The 23,037-nt window shown below is 45.8% G+C and overlaps 1 protein-coding gene across 1 annotated transcript in view; it reads left to right on the forward strand.

Annotated features, from left to right (window-relative positions):
- Window positions 1-748: 748 nt before the first annotated feature.
- The window catches only part of BCO1 (beta-carotene oxygenase 1), a 43,936-nt gene continuing 21,647 nt past the window's right edge, over window positions 749-23,037 (forward strand). Inside the window, 6 exon segments of the mRNA XM_089903342.1 lie at window positions 749-5,012; window positions 9,322-9,410; window positions 9,412-9,457; window positions 19,153-19,276; window positions 20,837-20,984; window positions 22,540-22,687. Of these exon segments, the coding sequence (XP_089759468.1) occupies window positions 4,949-5,012; window positions 9,322-9,410; window positions 9,412-9,457; window positions 19,153-19,276; window positions 20,837-20,984; window positions 22,540-22,687 (619 nt within the window). The 5' untranslated portion in view covers window positions 749-4,948.

The raw sequence follows: 23,037 nt of genomic DNA on the forward strand, positions 1-23,037 counted from the left end.
AAATAGCATTGTTTCATTCTTTTTATGGCTGAGTAATATTCCATTGTATATATGTATCACATCTTCTTTATCCACTCCTCTGTTGATGGATATTTAGGTTGCTTCCATGTCATGGCTATGGTGAATAGTGCTGCAATGAACATTGGGGTGCAAGCATCTTTTTGAATTATGGTTTTCTCCAGATATATATGCCCAGGAGTGGGATTGCTGGATCATATGGTAGCTCTATTTTCAGTTTTTTAAGGAACCTCCATACTGTTCTCCATAGTGGCTGCACCAAATTACATTCCCACCAGCAGTGTAGGAGGGTTCCTCTTCTCCACACCCCCTCCAGCATTTATTGTTTGTAGACTTTTCGATGATGGCCATTCTGACCGGTGTGAGGTGATACCTCATTGTAGTTTTGATTTGCATTTCTCTAATAATTAGTGATGTTAAGCATCTTTTCATGTGCTTTTTGGCCATCTGTATGTTGAAGACACTACGTCCTAGAGTGGTGTGTTACACAGCAAACAATGACCCAAACTCTTGTGTATGAAGAGCTACTTCCCTTCACACTACCATTGCCCTGTTTTCTTATGCACTGGCCAGTTCTCGTCCCATTTTAAGGCAGCACATGCATTTTAGAAATTGTGGAACACCTACTTTTGCTCCCATATCTCCTCTGTTCTCAAATATCAGCTTCAAAATGTGGGCAGCATTACTGGCTAGTGGGGGAGAACATGCGCTGACTAGCTGTTGACTTTGATCAAATTCCTCCACGTCTCTGAGGCTGTAAAAATAAGATTGCTAATGACTCCCTCACAGAGATGAACTAAAAGACAGCTAATAAGACACTTAGCATGCTACTTGGCATGTGTCAAGCATCCAGTGAATGGTGTTTATCAGAGGCCGGAGGACAGGCCAGGAGACAGCTCCTACTGGCGACAAATCCCTTGTCCCACTCTTCCCATATTAGCAAAGACATGGAAAGCAGGGGTCAGGCTTTCATGGTTCCAGAGCGATGCCAGAGCTTCCTGGGAAAGAACAGCTGCTGCTTGTTATTTTTGTTGATAAAGAGGGAGGATGGAGGTTTGACATGAAGGCAGTCCTGTGAACCCCTGCACTGCCTCTAACTGCCTTGGGAAATGCATATTTTGGGGATATGCAGACTCACCCCCCAAACAGAAGGAACATCATGAGAGCCCGAGAAGGCAAGGACTGACTCTCATTAATCACTACTATATCCTCAGAATTTGGCATGTAGTTGGTATAATTTCTGAGAACGCACAGGATTGTTTTCCTGTTTTGCTCACAGCTCTATTTCCAGCACATAGTAGGTGCTGAGGAAATATATGTTGCGTGAATGAATGTGAGGATGCATGAACGTTGTACTGCCTGCAGACGACACTGTGAGTTGCCTATCCCCAGCCATTCCCTCGTTTTTCCTTGCTAATGATATCTTGACATGATTCAGGTAGCAGCGTGTTCCGCAGGGGTGACTCATGACGGGTTTAAGGAAATCAGGGCACTCCTGTTCCTCCTTGCCAGGGATTGGCCTGGGGGGCGGGGGTCACGTGACACAGTTCAGCCAATGAGACTAAGAGAAAAATCTGCTCAGGGGATCATGGGAAAGAGTTGTCTCTAGCACAAAAAGAGAGAAAGCTGGAAAAAGAAAATGCCTGCTTCGTCCACATCTTATCTCTTTACTTTTGTAGTTATTGTGCAAGGACATGATTCCTGGAGGGAAGGCAGTCATTCATAAGCAAAACTGAATAAGCCCAAGAATGAGAAACCAACCCTCTGAGGATGACAGTGTGGGAGGTGGGAGCCTGGTGAGATGACCCAAATGAGCTTCTGAGCCTGCCAGGAGCCCTAGGTGACTTGATGTCTGAGATAAATGCACATCTTTGGTGTGTCAGCAGATATTCTGTTACTTTCAGCCAAAGTATCTTGCATTAACTCATTGTGCTGTCATGATATTGTTATGGGCTGAACTGTGTTCACCCCCAAATTCATATGTTGAAGTCCTAACCCCTGTACCTGAGAATGTGACAGCATTGGAGGTGGAGCCTTTAAAGAGGTGATTAAGTTAAAGTGAGGCCATTAGGGTGGGCCCTCATCCAAACTGACTGGTATCCTTATAAGAGGAAAAGTGGACACACAGAGACACCAGGGCTGTACATATCCAGAGGGAGGACCATGTAAGGACACAGTGAGAAGACTGCCTACAAGTTAAGGAGACGTCTCAGAAGAAACCAACCCTGCCGACACCTGTATTATGGACTTCCCAGCCTCTGGAACTGGGAAAATTACTTTCTGTGCTACTTTGTTATGGCAGCCCTAGAAAATATATAGATCTCTATTGTTATGATCAAGTTATTATCACCATCGTGAAAAAGTCCTTTGTTTCACCATAACATTGTCCCTGAGGAGTAGCTGGGACCTGAATGAAGGGAGCTTGCTCAGTATTCCATAACAAGGCAATCATATCAACCCAAGACTGGCCTTCTTCGTCCTCCACCCTTCACTTCACTCGGTAGAAACCTAGCAAACATCCCTCATGCGCTGGAGCTGTGTGGAATTGTCAGAGTATATATTTCGAAGTCAGACTTCCCGGCTTTGCTTCCTAATTCTATCTCTGAGCAGCTGTGTGATCTAAGGCAACCTGGTTGTCTTCCCTGAGTTTTCTCATCCCCAAAACACTGCTAAGAACACGCATCTCATAGAATTATATAAGGCCAGAGCGAGCCAGTACATGCAGAGGGCTTCACCAAGTACTTGACTCAGAGAATATTCTTGATGGATGGGGACCACTTCTCTTCTGAATACACAAAATGGACAAGAAAGGAGAATACGATCATGTTTTCACTTATATAACTTCAGTCTAATCCTCTCAACAAACCTGTGACAGGGCATCGCAACCTGTTTTGCAGAATAAAGTGAGGTTCAGAGGAGTCATGTGACAAATCACAGTTTTAGATCCTAGGGGCTGAGATTCCAGCCCAGGCCTTCTGATGCCCATAAGCCCTGAGCTCTTTTCTTCTGCACCAGAGATGCCGCGCTTGGTAGTGTAATTTTTTCCCAAGCACTCAACGTATGCCAGACATTCTCCTTTAATCCTCACAAGGACTCAGCGTTCACAACCTAGGAATAAATAACCCTGACATGGTTACACGTGTTTACACCAGACAGCAGAATAAACTGGCAAGCTATTGTGGGACTGAATGGAAAATGTGGATCAAAGGGAAGTGCCTTCAGAGACAGCAGGGAAGAAAGGCCAACATTAACTGTTCGGGGACGAGGGCTTTTGCTAGACCCTTGACTTTGAATAACCTTGAGATTTTAATATTGTTATACCTCTGTTTTACAGATAAGGAAATGGAGGCTCAAAGAGGGTAAGTAACATACCCCAGACACAGAAAAGGGAGGAACGTGAATCTGGTATTAACGCAAACATGTAGCATCTTCCCCTGGACCAGGGCTTCTTAACCAGGGCCTGCTGTGCAAAGTAGAGTACTCTGGAGAAGTTTTAAGACTACTGAGGGCTGGGCTGCACCTTCAGAGACTCTGAATGGGTGGGTCTGGAGTGGGGCCCGGCACGGGCTTTGCTAAAGCCCCCACCAGGTGATTGGAATGTGCAGCCAGGGTGGAGCAAAGCCAGGCCACGCTGCTCTCAGGACTGAGCTCTGTGATCCTGGAACAGTCTGGGCCCAGCCCTGATACTACTAGACCCAGCTGGCTGCATAAAGGCCAGCTTTTCTCACTCCACCCAGAGAGGGAACAGCTGGTTCTTTCTTAAAGCAGCATGAGCAAAGGTGAGGCCAGTAACTCATCACCCAACATTCATAGCAAGTTGAATGTGGATTTTAGGCAATGGCATCACCTCGAGATTCATGAATGTAGGGGAACCTTAAAATCAAATACAGGCATACTATCTCCCTCTTGATGGGCCAGAAAGTTGGAGCTGAAGTTTGTTTTTTTACTATTCCTTGTAGTTCCTGAGTAGAGTTTTTGGTTCCCTGAATTTATTGTTTAAATGGGTACATGAAACATTTTATGTTTACTTCTCCAAAAAATGAAGTATAATTAAGTTGCTCTTTACATGTGATTTTTTTTCTTTCTGAGTGGTGGGGAGGGTGGGGAGGAAGCTCAGGGACCTTTATTCACAACAAAACAAAACAAAACAATACTTTCCCTCTCTGGCAGTCTGAGTTCCCATGCTGCGCAGTAGGGATTCGCGTGATTGACGCACCCTGGGCTGTCCTAATCCAGGCGTCCTAAGCAGAATGCACCGCTAAATGATCCCACCTGTTGTTTTTTTAAATTTTTCATTGGAGCAGAGTTGATTTACCGTGTTGTGTTAGTTTCAGGTGTACAGCAAAGTGAATCAGTTACACATATACTAATATCCACTCTTTTTTAGATTCTTTTCCCATATAGGCCATTACAGAGTATTGAGTAGAGTTCCATGTGCTCTACAGCAGGTCCTTATTAGTTATCTATTTTATATATAGTAGTGTGTATGCATCAATCCCAATCTTCCAATTTATCCCTCCCCCACCACCCCACCCCCCGGATCCTGTCAGCTTAAACACAGCAAGAAACTCGCTTTTCTTGATTCAACCAAAAGTGGAAGTGGAAAGGGAGGGTTGAGGACACAATCAGAGAATTAAAGATTAACTGGGACACATGGCTGGGGAATTGACCGTTGACCAAACATAAATAACGCCAGTGCAGCTTCCCGCCACCTTGTGCACGAAGAGATCCCAGGCCCTCGGAAAGCGGAGAGCGGAGAGCGGAGAGCAGAAAGCAAAGGGAGAAACGAGTGGCATCAGAAGGGAAGGAGATGTAAAGGAAGCTGAAGGAGAGCAGGACGGGAAGGCAAGGAGGGGCCAGGAGCAGTCGCCTTGAACACAGAGGAGCGTCTGTTCACTGTTAATACCACTGTTGCTCATCGCCCTGCACGATGGATATAATATTTGGCAGAAATAAGAAGGAACAACTGGAGCCTCTGAGGGCCAGAGTGACAGGTAAGCGTTTTCTATAAGCAATGGGTGCTTATATGTTTAGATGTACACTTTTTTTCTGCTTATAAAAGTAATGTTTATTATAAATTATTTTTGAAAAATCTGGAAAGCGGTATATAGAGGGAAGATGATCCATAATCTAGATATATTCTCTGTGAAAAACTAGTTGTGCTTTTATGCATTATAACAGTTTTCAAGGAGAGAGAGTCGTTCTATTTCCAGGAGAAAAGTCCCGGGACTGCTGCAATTGGCATACAGACAATGGGATTCTTCTGCAAATTGTGCTCCATCCCCAGTGCGTGATATATTTGTAAAAATGTGCGCGTCCTAAGTTAATTTCAAAGTAATAAGAGAATCGCGTGGGAGCGCCCACTGCTGCACATGCGCGCTGGGGGGCATCGCGGAGCCCGATGTGATTTCCTAGAAGGTGCGATTTCTGGATGCGAGTACCTGCAGAGCCCAGGGTGGGAGCCTCCTCAGGAATCCTCCTCAGGAATCTACTCAGGGCCACTTTCGTGGGACCATTTTGTTTAGACTCTGCAGGGCAGTAAGTGGATCTGAACTCTCCCGTCCCAGGAGTGAGTGGTGCTGAAACAGGGAGGGGGTTGGCTCAGCCACACCACCGTTTTGGATAGATGCACAGTTTTCACAAGGACAGGACAACAGTGCCCTTTGTGAGGCAAGTCAGATTGGAGCTTCTCAGCTGAGGAATTGCCTTGGGTGGCTTTTGAAAGGAAAAAAAAAGGTTTTATGTATATTTTTTCTGATTACAGAGGTAATGTGAAATCTATCTGCGTGTCTATACCTCTGATTACAGAGGTAATGTGAAATCTATCTGCGTGTCTATACCTCTGATTACAGAGGTAATGTGAAATCTATCTGCGTGTCTCTACCTCTGATTACAGAGGTAATGTGAAATCTATCTGCGTGTCTCTACCTCTGATTACAGAGGTAATGTGAAATCTATCTGCGTGTCTCTACCTCTGATTACAGAGGTAATGTGAAATCTATCTGCGTGTCTCTACCTCTGATTACAGAGGTAATGTGAAATCTATCTGCGTGTCTATACCTCTGATTACAGAGGTAATGTGAAATCTATCTGCGTGTCTATACCTCTGATTACAGAGGTAATGTGAAATCTATCTGCGTGTCTATACCTCTGATTACAGAGGTAATGTGAAATCTATCTGCGTGTCTATACCTCTGATTACAGAGGTAATGTGAAATCTATCTGCGTGTCTATACCTCTGATTACAGAGGTAATGTGAAATCTATCTGCGTGTCTATACCTCTGATTACAGAGGTAATGTGAAATCTATCTGCGTGTCTATACCTCTGATTACAGAGGTAATGTGAAATCTATCTGCGTGTCTATACCTCTGATTACAGAGGTAATGTGAAATCTATCTGCGTGTCTATATTACGCATAAAACTTGGAAGTGCAAATGAGAAAACAGAGGGAAATAACACTCAGCTGTATTTCCATCTCTTAAGCACTATTAATATTTGAGCCTATTTAAGTTTTTAAAAGATACATAAATATAGAGAGTACAAAGATCTATTAATAGATTTTACATATAAATACTTTTTCAGAAAACAAATATACACTTACTGTTAACTTTCTATTTTTAAAAAAGGGATCCTTGATGCCTATCCTTTTATTCTCTGGGGTACCACGGACATTTTGCCATTATACCCCTTTACAGCTCATGTTTAGTGACTGCGTGGAAATGCTTGGAAATTTTAGAAAACAAGAATCCTAGGACCTGAGAAGCTGAATGAACCTCTAGATCTAGATCAGCTGTTCTCAGAGGATGGACCCCAGACCTGCAGCATCAGCATCCCCTGGGTTCTTGTTAGAATCACAGATTCCTGGCCTCACTTCAGACCCTCTGAATCAGATACTCCGGGGGTGGGGCCCAGAAACCTGTGTTTTTACAGCCCTCTGGGTGATTCCAAGTGGGGGACCACTGCTGTAAATCAGGCCTCCCTACTGGGCAGGTGTGAAGCCGAGGGCCAGGGAGAAGCAGCAACTTGCCTGAGTCCCGGCGGCCAGCAGAGGATGGGCTCCAGCTTAGGGCAGGCCTCCAGCCCCGGGTCACGTCTAATCAGCTGGTCAGCGTCCGCTGGCAGACAGCTCACTAAACACTGTGCCTGTGTGGACACGTCTGCCCCGGGGGGCCAGGCCAAGGCTCTGGCTTCACGTCCAGCTGTGCATTCTTGGCTCTGAGGCTTCTTTGGCGAGTTACTTAAGCATTTTCTGACTCAGTTTCCTCTCACGTCTAATAAAGTTAACATGTACCTACCACATGAGATTGCCGCAACGACTAAATGATTTAAGCTATTAAAACACATAGTGCTCAATAAATGGTCTTCTTATTATGTCTAGGGCTTTAATATATGCTCAGATTCATCTCTCCCTGCTCTGCCTCAACCTGCTCCTTCTGTGTCCTGGGTCTCTGTGAATACTCCCACCCAAGGCAAGAGACTCGGCTGCAGTTTTTGAGTGTTCCCCTCCCCTTCCCCATACATTTAGTCAAACTCTAAGTCCCTTTGTTCCATTGGTTTCTCTCCATCCCCACTGCTGCTACCCTGTTCCTCTCTCTGGCCTTTCCACCTCCCTCTGGCTCCTCCCGTCCACACTCCACACCATAGCCAGAAATAACTTTCAAAACCCCCAAATCTGATCACATTCCGTTAGTATGAGAAGAGGCAGACCCTTAGAGACAGACCGTGGGTTAGTGGTTGCTAGGGGCTGAGCGGGGGGTGGGGATTGACTGCTAATGAGAACAGGGCTTCTTTCTGGGATGATGGAAATGTTCTGGAGTTAGTGGTGATAGCTGCACAACATTGTAAATGTTCATTAAAAAATAATAATCCTGAACTGTACACTTTGAAATGGTGCATTTTATGTTATGTGAATTTTATCTCAATTTTTAAAATCGCAAAAAAAAAAAAAATCTGATCCTGTTTTCCCTGTTATAACCATCAAAGGTGTCCCATTCTTCTGAGCACCAAATCAAAGCTTGGTGTGGTCTTGTTGACCTTGGTCGCTTGGCCCTACTTAACTCTCCAGCCGCAATATTTATGATGTCCTCGCTTGAAAGTTACAGGCCAGCTCTTACTAAACAACTTGCACATCTCCTGATCTCTGAATTGGTCTTTGATCTCTGGGTTCGGGTTTCTCCAGAGATAAGAATTCAGGTGTAAGTCGTTTATTTGGGATGTGCTTCCTAAGGAACACTGGGAGGGAAGCCAATGAAGAAGACATTGTCAAGCCATTGACCACCAGGAATCATTGGAGCCGAATCCTCTGGACAAAGCATAAAATATGCCTTGCATTGTGTCAGCCGAGGGCAAGGAAGTGGTGGCCTTTGACCCATAGCATCCCATCCATCTTTGGGTGAGAGCAGCTTTCATGGGCATTAACTCTCCAGTGAGCTTCCAGCTCATCCACATGTGGGCAGAGCTGCTCCACAGTGAGAACAAAGCCCTCAGGTGGAGAGCTGTAGGTATTTGCAGAAAGCAGCCTTCAGGGAGAGGTGAACGCCAAGGGGACAGGGGTGGGACCCCAACAGTACCTGCAATGCTGTCCAATGGCAGTATAACGCCTGCTCATGTGTAATTTAAAATTTTCTAATAGCCGCATTCAAAGAAATACAAAGAAACAGATGAAATTAATTTTAATAGTATATTTTATTTAATACCACATATCCAGAATGTTATCAGACCAACATGTAATTAATATTTTTAAACTGCTAATGAGATGTTTTACATTTCTTTTTCATACTAAGTCTTTGCAATGTGGTGTGTGTTTCACATTTACTGCACATCTCAGTTGGGACTAGCCACGTTTCCAGTGCCCAGTTGCCACTTGGGGGTGGTGGCTACCACATTGGACAGCACAGCTCTAGAATGTTCTCTCCTCAGGCCTTTGCAAGGCAAACACTTACTCTCCCTCAAAACTCAACCAGGTCGCCTCCTCAGGAAACATTCCTCACCCTCCTGCTATCACCCAATTTCAGGGTGGAGTTCTGTTCCACGCAGCACCCTTGCTGAGTCTGTTGCCTTGCCTTTAGCACAGTGTATTTTGAGTGTTTTCCTTTGTTTTTGTCTTTTAATGGATGGGGAGCAACTTGGAGACAGGGATGATGCCTGTTCATCTTGGTATCCTCAGCGCTAGCACAATGCCAGACATATTCTTTCTGGAAATGAACGGATGCAGCAAGTGGTACAGGGGCTGTATGGCCACTTCTTTTAGCTTTTTGGTTTAGGTGCAGAACTGGAAACTAAATGTTCTTTCTCTCACCAGGCAGGATTTCAGCATGGCTGCAGGGGACCCTGCTCCGCAGTGGGCCTGGGATGCACACAGTGGGCGAGACCAGATACGACCACTGGTTCCGATGGCCTGGCCTTGCTCCACAGCTTCACAATCAGAGACGGTAAGAGCACCGTGTGATTTGCCGTAGCTGCCGTAACAAATGACCACCAATGGAGTAGCTTAAAGCAACACACATTTAATTCTCTTACAGTTCTGGAAGTCGGAAGTCTAAAATGTATTTCCCTGGGCTAAAATCAAGGTGTCGGCAGGGCTTTATTCCTTCTGGAGGCTCCAGGGAGAGAATCCGTTTCCTTGCTTTTCCTAGCTTCTAGAAGTCACTTGCATCCCTTGGCTTGTGGCCCCATTTTCATCTTCATCTTCAAAGCCAGCAGCATACCATCTTGTGGTCTCTCTCTTTCTCTCTCTGTCTCTCTGCTTCTATCATCACATCCCTTTCTCTGAGTCTGACTCTCCTGTCTCTCTCTCTCTCTCTCTCTTTTTTTTGAAAATATTTATTTATTTAGGCTGCTCAGGGTCTTAGTTGTGGCACACAGGATCTTCGTTGCAGCATGCAGACTTCTTAGTTGCGGCATGTGGACTCTTAGTTGCAGCATGCAAACTCTTAGTTGTGGCACGCATGCGTGGAGTCTTACCCACTGGACCACCAGGGAAGTCCCCTGTCTCCCTCTTATAAAAGTTTTTGTAATTACTCTAGGCTCACTCAGATAATCCAGGATAATCACCCACTTCAAGATCCTTAACCGAATCACGTCTATAAAGTCTCTACTGCCCTGTAAAGTAACATATTCAGAGGTTCCAGGGATTGGGATGTGGACATCTTGGGAAGCCATTATTCAGCCCACCACAAGCACAAACCTCCCTGGAAAGGTGGCCAGGGTTGTTTTTCAGCGAGTTCAACCGGAAAAATAATATGCATTCTCAGTAAGGTGGGCAGGGACAGGTGGAAGTTTACAGGCTTTGGAATCAGACACACATCAAATTAAAATAGGAGTGTAGAGCTGAAAAGAACAAAGTGAGCATATTGCTCACCAGGCAGGGAGAGCCAGGTCAGTCACGTCCCTGAGAAGACACTGAACACAGAGCAGAAGGTAGGAAGTGCCGCAACTAAAGTGAAATTCCGAGTTCAGGTGACTGACTCAGGAGGCGGATTGTCTACTCTCTGCTATTGGTCATTGAGCTGATTTATGTCACAAAGTACAAGCCGGGTTCTTAAAAGGTCTGGAATGGGTTCTGGGAGGCTTCAGCAGGCTCAGGGCCATGTGGTAGGGTTCAGCGTGGTGAGAGTTTACTCTGACCCCTGTGTTCCAGCTTGGGCAAGCTGCAGCCACTCCACCTCCCTGGGCCTCAGTTTCCTCATCAGTAAAAGGAGCTTGATCGTTCTCCCTGGAAAGCTTTTGTGATGATCAGAAGTACTAGGTGTCCAGCAAGGATTTGATGCCTGGTAGATGCTCAGTTGATGAAAAACCACCATCATAGGACCTCCCTGGTGGCGCAATGGTTAAGAATCTGCCTGCCAACGCAGGGTACATGGGTTTGAGCCCTGGTCGTGGAAGATCCCACATGCCGTGGAGCACGCCTAAAGCCCATGCTCCGCAACAAGAGAAGCCACCGCAGTCAGATGCCCGCGCACTGAGACGAAGAGTAACCCCCACTAGCCACAACTAGAGAAAGCCCGTGCGCAGCAACAAAGACCCAACACGGCCAAAAAATAAGTAAATAAATTTATTGAAAAGTAAAATAAAATAAAAACCACCATCACTGTTGCTGGATTTGAATCCCAGCTCCACCATGCTAACTAACACATACCTAAACTGTGTGACTTGGCCAAAGTTACTGACCCTATCTGTGTCTCAGTCTCCCCATCTGTAAAATGGGGCTATTAGTAGCATGTCCCATAGAATTGATGTGGAATTTAAATAAATTAATATGTGTGAGGGGCTTTGTATAATGCCCAGCTCATCATATGTGCTGCATAAGCATTAGCTATAATTTTCACATAACTGTCATCTCTTTCAAGCTAGTCGGCAATTATTTTTTGAGTGCGGACTCCGCCAGCGACTTGCTCTAGCATTTCATGAACAGACGCCGTGTGTGAATGCCATGAGCTCCGAGTTTGCAAAAACTCACAGTTTTTACTGTGACTCAGTTACAGGCTGGGTAGTTCCATATTTCCCGACAGCCTTGAGCCTTAACAGTCCCCTCTTTTCCTAAACAGAAGTTCCCAGTGATTCTTGGGGACAGAAGTGCTGTTCTGGATGAGGTGCCTGAGAGGCTTCCCTTCTCTGAGGCCCTGCCTCACCCGCTGCCAGGTTCTTCATGGTCCATTTCCGAGCTCACATTCATGTGTGGGGGGGGGTACTCTTGTCTCCTTGCACATGTGACACTGAAACTTTAGGGAGGTTAGGTGGCTGATCCAAAGTCACTGACGTAGGGCTGGGATCTGAACTTGTCTGGAGTTCGTTTGCAGCTTTCTCTCCTGTCCTCAGCCCAGCACAGACACGCGCGCGTGCACACACACACACACACACACACACACACACACACCTCTGAGAAATGGCAGATGCTTAAATGGTATCCTTCAGTAGAGAATCCAGGGACAAGGGAACCAGCAGGGGGTGACCGAGCCCTAGCCGTCTTACAGAAGTATGGCTGCTGTCCACCAAAATCCTTGAGTGGGCTAAATGGGCCAGTGACCAAAGTTATCCCATACTATTTAGACTTTCTAAAAGCTTCTAGTAGGTTTTCAAACTAAAAGGTTACTGTCAGAGGCAAGTAGCTGTTTTCTGTTCTTTTCTGAGATGGTCGGTCAGGTGCAACCACAAGAGGAGACACAGAGAGACTCAGGAAAATAAAGGTTATTCTACCCACAGGTGCTGGACACAGGAGGCGAGTCACGCAGGGCACATGGGAAAGCCACCAGGGTGGACAGGAGACAGAAGACAGGAGCGGGGTGAACTCTGAGACTGAGGCCTTTATTGGGGTTTCTGAGGGCAAGGCAGGAAAGGGCAGAGTGAACAGCCTAGGACTGGCTAGGTGAAAAATTCAGTGAACTTTGGGCTAAAGGGATGGTTCCTAGCTGCCTGGTACTCAGTCCTGGGCTGATTAAGGTGGAGGGACATTGTCTCCGGCGGTGTATGGACCAGATGGAGGATTGGTTAGTTTGCATATCAAAGACATACTGGGCTCTTTCCTGCCTCTAAGAATTGTCTGGTCCAGGGAGACACAGTCTTGTTCCAGCCAGAAAGTTTTTTTAAGGTGTGAAAACATCATAATACGCAGAAAATTTTAAATATATACAATAAAGCAGCATGAAAGATAGTTCTGTTCATAATCTGAAATTGGCTAGAAAGTGGGAGGAATGGAGACTATAGCCAATTACTCGCCCTCTCCTGCCTGTCCTGCTCTTGAACCTGGGCGTGTGTCAAGGGTGTGTGGCCCCACTCTGCTTTGCAATGATCAGTGTGCCGTTCTCCAGCCTAGGGCGGAGGCCCCAGAGTGCAGGGTCCCTGTTCAGGTTGTTGTATCTTCATCACTTAGCACAGGGTCTGGCCCACAGGGGCACTTAGGAACTCTGTGGAGCTGAAATGACACAAGCAAGGTGAAGGTGTTTTGGTAGAAGGAGGCAATACTTCCCCAGTCCATCTCTTCAATACTTGCTACAGGGAGTGCTTGCTGGCTGTTGGCCTAAGTGGTTCATGGCCATCCACGACTCAGCCCTCACTGCAGCTCCTGGGGAAGGGACCACTGTTACTATCTTGATTTTACAGATGGCCATCTAAGGTCCAGAGTAGCCAAAGAACTTACCCAAATGCACACAGCTAAGAAGCAGTGGTAGTCAGTTATAAACTCAATGCTCTTTAAATCCAGAATCCTAAGTCCTAAGCATTATGCAATTCTGCCCCCATTCCCCACTCCTGCCAGCTACCATCTCTCCCCACCTCTCCAGCCTAATCCTCCCGAGGCTGCCAGATTGCCAGTGTTGGTGTAGCACAGCCTGGCGTCGTCTCTCCTCTCCTCTTGAACTCTCAATGGCTCCCTAGTGTTTAACAGTGGAAATATAAACCAAAAATGTTAAGTACTACCATACACAATTTAAGAGGACAATGCAATCAGGGTTCTCTGATTTGCACATAACACAAAGCCAGTATTTCTCAAAAGGTGGTTTGTGGGCTTCCTGCATCAGAATCCCCCAGGATGCTCATTTAGGTTGTGAATCCTGAGACCGCACCCAGGGCTTGAAGGGTAGGAATAGAGCATCTATGTTTCCAACACGTTTCCCAGATGACCCAAGCACACTGGTGGTTTGGGGCTTGGGCCTCCATGATTTTTTAAAAGTACCAGGTGGTTCTAGTAGACAGCTAGCATGGAGAATGGAAATTAGTGCCAAACCAGGAAGAAAGGACTGGAGTAAGAAAGTAAGAAAGCAAAAGACAGGAAAATGACTCATAGCCTTCAGCAGAAGTCACTAGAAGATAATGCTTTAACAAACTAAAAAAGATTTGAATAAAAAAGGCAGAGTGGAGATGGGGAAGCCGGGTGAAGGGTGTACAGGAGTGCTCTTTTCTGTAAGTCTAAAATTCTTTCAAAATGGAAAATTTTTATAAAGCAGGCATGGAGATGAGTCAACCCAGGTCCCTCTTAGCAGCACGTTTGATACTTTTCCAAGAAGAGGCAAAGTCGGTGTCCCGTGAGGATTTGAACGTGTGAATTCCAAGAGTCAGAGTCACAGAGATGTTTTTTTTAAACTGGAGTGTAGTTGATTTACAGTGTTGTGTTAGTTTCTGCTGTACAGCAAAGTGAATCAGTTATACATATTCATATGTCCACTCTTTTTTAGATTCTTTTCCCATATAGGTCATTACAGAGCATTGAGTAGAGTTCCCTGTGCTGTACAGCAGGTCCTTATTAGTTGTCTGCTTTGTATATAGTAGTGTGTATATGTCAGTCCTAATCTTCCGATTCATCCCTCCCCCACTTTCCCCCTGGTAACCATAAGTTTGTTTTTTTTATATCTGTGACTCGATTTCTGTTTTGTAAATAAGTTCATTTGTATCATCTTTTTAGATTCCACATATAAGTGATATCATACAATATTTCTCTTTCTCTGTCTGACTTACTTCACTCAGTATGACAATCTCCAGGTCCATCCATGTGGCTGCACATGGCATTATTTCATTCTTTTTTATGGCTGAGTAATATTCCATTGTGTGTGTGTGTGTGTGTGTGTGTGTGTGTGTGTGTGTGTGTGTGTATACCACATCTTTATCCATTCCTCTGTCAGTGGACATTTAGGTTGCTTCCATGTCTTGGCTATTGTAAATAGCGCTGCTATGAACCTTGGGGTGCACGTATCTTTTCAAACTAGAGTTTTTGTCTTTTTCGGATATATGCCCAGGAGTGGGATTCCTGGATCGTATAGTAACTCTGTTTTTAGTTTTTTAAGGAACCTCCATTCTGTTCTCCATAATGGTTATACCAATTTACATTCCCACCAACAGCAGAGTCACAGAGATTTAGAGGCACAAAGCCTCTCCAAAACTGACTTTTTCAACTGTTGTAGCTCCAATGTAGTCTTTTGGAAAGTTTGCTTTAAATTTTTTTTAATTAAAAAAAAAATATATGTATATCTCCTGCCCCACCAAATAATAACACTTGACCCAGTTCTGGAAGATCCCAGGCGGGAACGCGTCTGTTTACTTGTGTCCCTTTAGAAGGAATGTGGTTAATTGGGCTCCCGAGAGCAGGGTGCTAGAGAACGCTCCATGCCTCCTTCTTTAATCTCAACCTCAAAGTAAGTGTCAGCCTTGAGTAATTCCAGAGACACATTTCCCCATGGCCCTCTGAGCGCTCCCTGCTCTGGGACTGGTTGTTTGTAGGATATGGGCTGCCTGTTGACAACCAGCCTGGGCTGGGTGTTTGTTTCATATGAACAGAATTCAGCATTTTAGGCAAAGCACATTAGCCAGTACCTATGGGTGGCAGCCCTCAAAGAGAGTGACCGTGAAGGGCAGGCTGGCTCAAGGGGAGACCAGAGTGGTCTTAAAGCTGGTCCTGTGTAGCATGAAGACCAGTAGGTGTGGCCTCACCAGCCCCCAGGTGAGTCTTCCTGCCTCCAGGATTTTGGAGAATTCAGAACTGCAGCCATCATTTATCACATGCATGCTAAGTGCCAGGGAGCCAAACTCCTTCTACCGTCCCATCTCATTTAAAACTGCCAACCCTAGTTGGGGAGGACTGTATGATCCCCAGCTTCCCGTTGAAGAAACTGAGGTTCAGTGACAAAGGGACTCACCCAAGGTCACATGGCTTGGATGCGGACTTGCCCAGAGCCAAAGCCTTGCCCCAGCTACCTACTATATCTGACTAGCATATGTAGCTTTTTATTGAGCACCTACTATGTGCTAAGTGCTTTACAGGCCTTAACTGTTATAGCAGCTCTGTGAGGAAGGTATCAGGGTTCTCATGTCAGAGCAGAGGGGACTGAGGCTTGCCTTTGACAAAAGGTCAAGTGCATAGCCGGTAGATGATGGAGCAAGGATTCGTATCCACGTGGAGACTCAAACCTACTTGGGGTGGAGATCTTGCCTGTCCCACTCACCATTACATACTCACATCCTGGCCCATCCAGGTGTTTAACAAATAGTGATCAAATGCGTGAACCCCGGGCCCAGTTAGTCTCAGAGCCCTTGCTCCTAACCATTCCTCCATGTTCCTTTCCGCTGCCCCAGGGACAAAGCTCCCCCCACCAAATATCTCAGAGATACTGATGTACAGTAGCCACCCCTGAAAAGATGCTTGCAAAGAGGACAGATGATTGTCTGACACACAGTTTACCCCCTGAAGACTGGAGAAAGCACCAGAAGGTCTTTCATGGTCTCTTCTAATTTTATCATGACAAGTGTTACCATCATTGTTGCTGTTGCCACTTAAATGCACAGGTTGGAGTCATCACTGCTGAAACGTACACTCACATCCTTTGGAAACAGAGGTGAAAACGCAACCCTGAGGGCAAAACTAACCAAGACTGTTGGAAGTCAAGATAGTGGTTCCCCTGCAGGGTTGGGATCGGAGAGGCTAGTATAGGATGAGATATGAGCGGCCTTCCCAAAGGCTGCTCACATTCTGTTTCTTGATCAGGAAGTAGTTTATATGGGTAGGTTTAGTTTGTGAAACTTCACCAAACCATACAGTTATGGTAGCATATTTCTATAGGTATATTTTTAATAACAAGGAACAGATAGAATGGTAAATTGATGTGGTCGCTGTGTCAGGATCTTCCAGTTGCCAGCTTTTGAGTCCAGTTTACCACTCGCTAGCTGTGTGGCTTAAGGCAAGGTACTTAACCTCTGTGTGCCTCAATTTATTAGCTGGGAAATGGGCTTGCAGGGTCGTGAGTGCCCAAGCCCTTTGCCCTTCATTTTGTAAGAAATCTGAAACCTTCAAGCATTGTTTAAATTTTGTTTTATTTGGCTGTTAATTAGCAAATGACATTAAGTTGATTTTTTTTTCCCTAAAGAATACTTTTCTAGTTAGAGTCTTCTACACACTTCTTATGTTCAGAGGATTAAACCAGATAATACACATAAAGTGCCCTCACAGTGATTAGCACACACATGCTCAATAAATGTTAGCTCTTAGTTTCATTTCCTTTCCTGAAAATATAAAAAGGCCCTGGGCAGGAATTTCTTGGGATTCAGTCTCTCCTTGAAGCCCATCATTGTGACAGTAGATACATGAAGGGCGTTTCTCTGATGAACCTCTTTTTTATGGGAACAAACTGTCAGTATATCCTGGGTCCTACTTTTTTGCATGTTATCATTGTACCAACCCTGGAAGCATAGGTTATACTACAGCAAGGAATGCGTTCTCTAGAGGGGAAAAGTCAACATAATGTCATTTGCTAACTAATGGCAAAATAAAATGAAACAAAAACCCTAGAGGAGGGGCTTCCCTGGTGGCGCAGTGGTTGCGAGTCCGCCTGCCGATTGCAGGGGACGCCGGTTCGTGCCCCGGTCCGGGAGGATCCCATGTGCCGCGGAGCGGCTGGGCCCATGAGCCATGGCCGCTGAGCCTGCGCGACCGGAGCCTGTGCTCCGCAGCGGGAGAGGCCGCAGCAGTGAGAGGCCCGCGTACCGCAAAAAAAAAACCAAAAACAAACCCCAGAGGTTTCAAATGATCCACCCAACCTACAGACAGCCATCCGGAGCAAACGCTGGTTGTTTTGACTGTAAAGGACATTGGAAAGCAGGACTAGATTCAAAATGGACAGTTACTTGGAAAATATGTTTTTGCAGGGGTCCAGATAGGCCACTACAAAGGTCAAAGGCCTCAGTATTCACAGCCCTGAAGACTTAGTAAGGTCCCCACATGACCCCCAGCCTCATCTCATGCCTGCTGCTCCCAAGTGCCTGGTGTTCCAGCCCACACTGACTTAGCCCTTCCAGGAAGTGGGCTGTACTCCCCACCCCTAGGTCTTTGCTTACAGACTTTCTGGGGAGAGTCCATGGGAACACCTGACCCTCTTCCTAGCCCCACCTCCCGGATCTGTTGCAGTTCAATTCTACTCATCCTTCAAGGGCTTTTTCAAGTGCTACCTCCTCTGTGAAGCCTCTCCTGACTCACCCACACCCACGAAAAGTATATGTATCTCTCTCCCTCCATATCTCTCTCCCTTCTTCCCTCTCCCCTCTCTCCTCTCCCCTTTCTCCCCTTCCCTCCCCCTTCTCTCCCCAGAAGGAACCTGTGAATATATTATGTGCTATTCTACATGGTAAAAGGGTCTTGCAGATGTGATTAAGTTAAGGACCTTGAGATGGGGAGATTGTCCTGGATTATCAGGGTGGGCTCGGTGTAGTCATAAAGGAAAGAGGAAGGCAGGAGGGTCAGAGTCAGAAAAGATGTGACGGCGAATCAGAGCTCAGAGTGATGCAGCCACAAGCCAAGGAATAAAGGCAGCTTCTAGGTTCTCCCCTAGAGCCTCCAGGAGGAACTAGCCTTGCTGACACTTCGATTTTTGCCTTGTAAAACCCATTTCAGACGATGTCTTCCAACACAGTAAGATAACAAATTTGTGTTGTTTTAAGCCACTACATTTATGATCATTTGTAACAGCAGCCATAGGAAATTAATATAGGTCTAGAACCATCTGGTATATTTTCAGGTTGGTCTTGGTGGACTAGTCAAGAGTCCATGCTTTTCTGGAGTGAGTCAGATTCTCTGCAGTGTCATCAACACATGTACTGACCCTCTACTGTGTGCAGAATTGGGTATAAGGGTGCTCCCTGGTTGCAAAGAGATATGAAATGTTACTCCAGGGGCTAAATTGTCAGTGTAGGGCCCCCAGAACTGAACAGGGCCCTGGAGAAACCTAGCCTAAGTACAGGGCCTTCTGGACTAATCCTCCAAATCTGGACCTTACCTGGAAAGATACAAATATGGTGGAAGAGGTGGTTGATGGCCTGGATCAGCACCTCTCTGGGTGATGCTGGGCAACGGGATGGAACATTTCTGAGCCTCAGTTCCCTCACATGAAGATGGGGCTGGGAACAGGAATACTTACCTGGACATATTGTTGTGAGTCTCAACCTTGCCGAAATGTGTGTGAGAGTTCCCTCCAAATGCTTGTTTTATCTAGCACACACATTAAAGGGACTGTCCCAGTGAACTCCCTACCCCCTCCCCCCATAACCCCCCCCCCCCCCCCCCGCTGCCCATCAAATCCCTGGAATGGCTGAAATCAACTTCAAAGCCCTGTAAAGGTGTCAGTCTGGGATGATTCTGCTGCTTCTCTTTCTGGTGAAGTCTATTACAGGAGCAAATACCTGAGAAGTGATACCTACAATGCCAATATTGAAGCAAATAGGATTGTGGTGTCAGAATTTGGAACAATGGCCTATCCGGACCCCTGCAAAAACATATTTTCCAAGTAACTGTCCATTTTGAATCTAGTTCTGCTTTCCAATGTCCTTTACAGTCAAAACAACCAGTGTTTGCTCCGGATGGCTGTCTGTAGGTTGGGTGGAAAATTTCCCATGATGGCCTTTGACCATATACGCTACGCAGTTTTTGATCACTGACAGCAAGAGAGGCAAAGAGCATCTGACAGATTGTTGGGTGTTCTCCCACATAGCTGGTGGGAGAGCACTTTGGAATTATCTTTCAAAATTACAAATGCACATTCCCTTCAGTCCAGAGGGGTACTTGCTTGTGTCTGAAATGACAAATGTACAAGGTTGTTCATGGCTGAATTATTTGTTATGATGAGGAACTTAAAATAACTCAAATGATCATCAACAGAGGAGTGGTTAAATAAATCACAGTAACACTACAGGAAAATACCAGGCAGGTATAAATAAAGGAATGAGGATGCTCTCTATGTTCCAAATGAAAGATTTCCAAGATATACTGTTAAGTGGAAAAAAAAAAAAGCAAAGTGTAGAAAGCATATAATATGCTATAATTTGTGTAAGAAGGCACGGGGAAATCTAGATTTAGTTTCGTATGTGCAGAAACTCCGGAAGGATGCATGAGGGAGGTGGGGAACTGATGAGAGGAAGGATGGGGAAATTTTCAGTTGTATACAGTTAAAATCATCTGGGTTGTGATGCATATGAATGTATTACATACATGTTCAACACTTAAATTGTCGGCCAGGGAATCAGGCCAGCCATCAGTACCTCCTTTCTGATACTCTTTAGACATAGAAGGGTTGTGAAATGTCTTAGGGGTAGACTGGCCCAGAGAGGGAGGCTGGCTTCTACTTTTCCAGAACTGACATCATCTCTCCAGTCTTAGCGTCCAGTGCTGAGTCCGGCACACAGCAAGCGGGGAACTCCCATTCCCTGCTGGGGGAGGAGCCTGGGGGAGGGGAGGGAATGAATTTAAAACTGCAGCCTGTGGGGCCTCCTTGCTGTTACACTGTTTGCCAGTAGGGGGAGCACTAACCAGTACACGGGGTCAGGACTTCCTGCTTTGAGTTTGCCTTCTAATCAAGTGATCAGTTCTTAACTCATAGTTAGTTTACTTTTCTTTTTCAAAAATCTAATATCCTGTACAAAGTTGGGTAACCAGGGTGGGCTCACATTCCTGCGCAAAGCAGATTAGCTGTTTTGCTAGTCTTTGGGGGGCCATTATGGGTATGACTATGATTTCTGTAGAGCTTCTTAAAATACTTCAGAACAATCCACCAGGTCTTGATGGCTCTGGTGCAGGAGACTTTGGGATTTGGGTAGCCCAGGGGGGCTCAGTGGGCAGCCTTGTTGTCTCAGCTGACTCCCTCCTTAGCTGATTGAATGTGGCGGTATTTTTGGGTAACTTGATCTCTGAGTCCTCAGGATTCCTCAAGGAACCCATTAAGACCCAGTACTTTTTCTCCCTTAGTTGAAGTAGAGTGTTTTAAGTGGTGGGAAAATTAAAACCATCTCGAGTAGAACTTTCCAGCTGGGTGGACACAGCCATTGACCCCGTTGACTTGCTTCCTCCCCAGAGCTTTCTCCTACCTGTCCCACACCATCCCTGATTTCACAGACAACTGTCTGATCAACATCATGAAGTGTGGAGAAGACTTCTGTGCAACCACGGAGACCAATTACATCAGGAAAATCAATCCCCAGACCCTGGAAACCCTGGAGAAGGTATCAGTAAATCTACAACCAGTCTCAGTTCTTGAGTCAAGAAAGGGACCCCCTGCAGGAGGCCAGGAGCCTGCAGGAACTCACAGAGGAGCCCTCCTCTGATGCCCTTGGGTCTTGGGCTCTCCCAACTCAGCACTTAGCACTAGATTCTAAGCTTCCTTACAGCAGGACTGTGTCCTGTCATCTTTGTGTCTGTATTCATTCCTAGGACTCCCATAACAAAGGAATACAACAGAAATGTATCTTAGGTGGCTTAAGACAACAGAAATGTATCCTCTCACAGTTCTGGAGGCTGGAAGTCTGAAATCAAGATATCGGCAGGGCCATTCTCTCTCTGAAGTTTCTAGGGGAGGATCCTTCTCTGCCTCTTCCAGCTTCTGGTGGTTGTTCCTTGGTTTATAGGAACAACCAATAATTGTTGTAATCCAATCTCTTGCAAAGCTACAAATCATTGTGTGAAGGCCCACCCTAATCCAGAATGACCTCTTTTTAACTTGATTACATCCACAAAGACCCTATTTCCAAATTTAGGCACCAGGGGTTAGGACTTCAACATATCTTTTTGGAAGATACAATTCAACCCCTAACAGCGTCCATACTCCTTGACACTGAGTGGCACCTCAATGGAAATTTGAATGAATGACTATACTGGGCCACCCAGGACTCCCAGCAGCCCTGCCTTGTATTGACCTGAAGAGGGAGGCATTAGGCACAGAGCAAGGGCGCAAAAATCAGTGCCCAAGCAGATACCTTTCCTGGGTAGAATCAAGTCTACATTTTCGTGAAGATCAATAGACCCACTTTCAGTTTTCTCCAGCTGGCAGTTCAAAGCCTGGATGTCTTTGCAATACAATTTAACAATCCCTTGGAAGGAGTGCTTTCCTTAGCTGTGAAATTACGTCCAGCTCCTTTTAGGCTAGGCGGCGTAGGTCCAACTGATGTACGCTTTCCACAGAGCTGCAGAGAGGAATTACTAGGAGAGAACGAGGTATCGCCTGACTTTTGGCTGGAGGAGGTTGTGCTATTCTGGGGGAAGAAGGGCAGGCAGTTGGCTCCCGGGCCACCCCATTGCTGTATGGTTGTGGCCTGTTAGGAGTCGGGATCATTATTGAGCTCCTTAGTCTCTTTTCCCTTTGACCAAATGTTTTTGTAACCTTTCTGTTCCCAGAATAACCCTATGAGAGAGGCCTGGAGATTTATGCCTCTGTGGGATGCAAAAGGGGAGAATTTAAATAGCTTCACCAAAGAAGTGGCCAAGATTAGCCCTAAGGCTGCCTCTCTGCCGGCAAGGCCAGGTGGCAGGGTAGGAACAACTGTCAGAGAAAACACATGTAGCTCACCAAGTCCCCTGCAGCCTATTAGCTGTGGGAGGCCCCCTCGAGGTTACATCAGGTTGCAAGAGGAAACATCTCCTTTAAAGGTGATGTCTGCCTTATTTTCAGATCAGGAGATGTGCAAAAATAACCATCATCTCTCTGAACCTGGAGTCAGTCAGCTTTTCACAGGATTTCACCCTTTCCCCTTTCAAAAACCAGGTGGCTGTCATGTTTTGCAGGTTGATTATCGTAAACATGTGGCTGTAAATCTGGCAACATCACATCCTCATTATGATGACGCTGGAAATGTTCTCAACATTGGTACGTCCATCGTGGACAAGGGGAAGACAAAATATGTGATCTTTAAGATCCCTGCCACAGTATCAGGTGGGTCATTCTGGGGCTGTAATGGAGTACAGACACCAAGGGTGGCTCTTTCGGAAGAGTTCTGATTTTGGTTGATAACACAGCACTCAATCTGACACTTACCCGCACAGATGATTCAGAGGACCGTGAACTCACTTTTCTCCTTTAGGAGAAAAGAAATGATGCTAGGCTTCCTTTTGGAAGAAGTGAATCCCTTTGCTATTCCAACCTCCTTTTCTTTAGGTTCCTGTTCATTAATTCATTGATTTATCCATTATTCATTAATCATCTACCTATCAATCCATCCGTTAATCTATTCATCCAGCCAGCCAGCCAGCCATCCATCCATCCATCCATCCATCCAGCCAGCC

Source organism: Delphinapterus leucas, chromosome 20 (assembly GCF_059928025.1).
Source record: "Delphinapterus leucas isolate spDelLeu-1000000601 "Yukka" chromosome 20, BTC_Dleu_Yukka2, whole genome shotgun sequence".
NCBI lineage: Eukaryota > Metazoa > Chordata > Mammalia > Artiodactyla > Monodontidae > Delphinapterus > Delphinapterus leucas.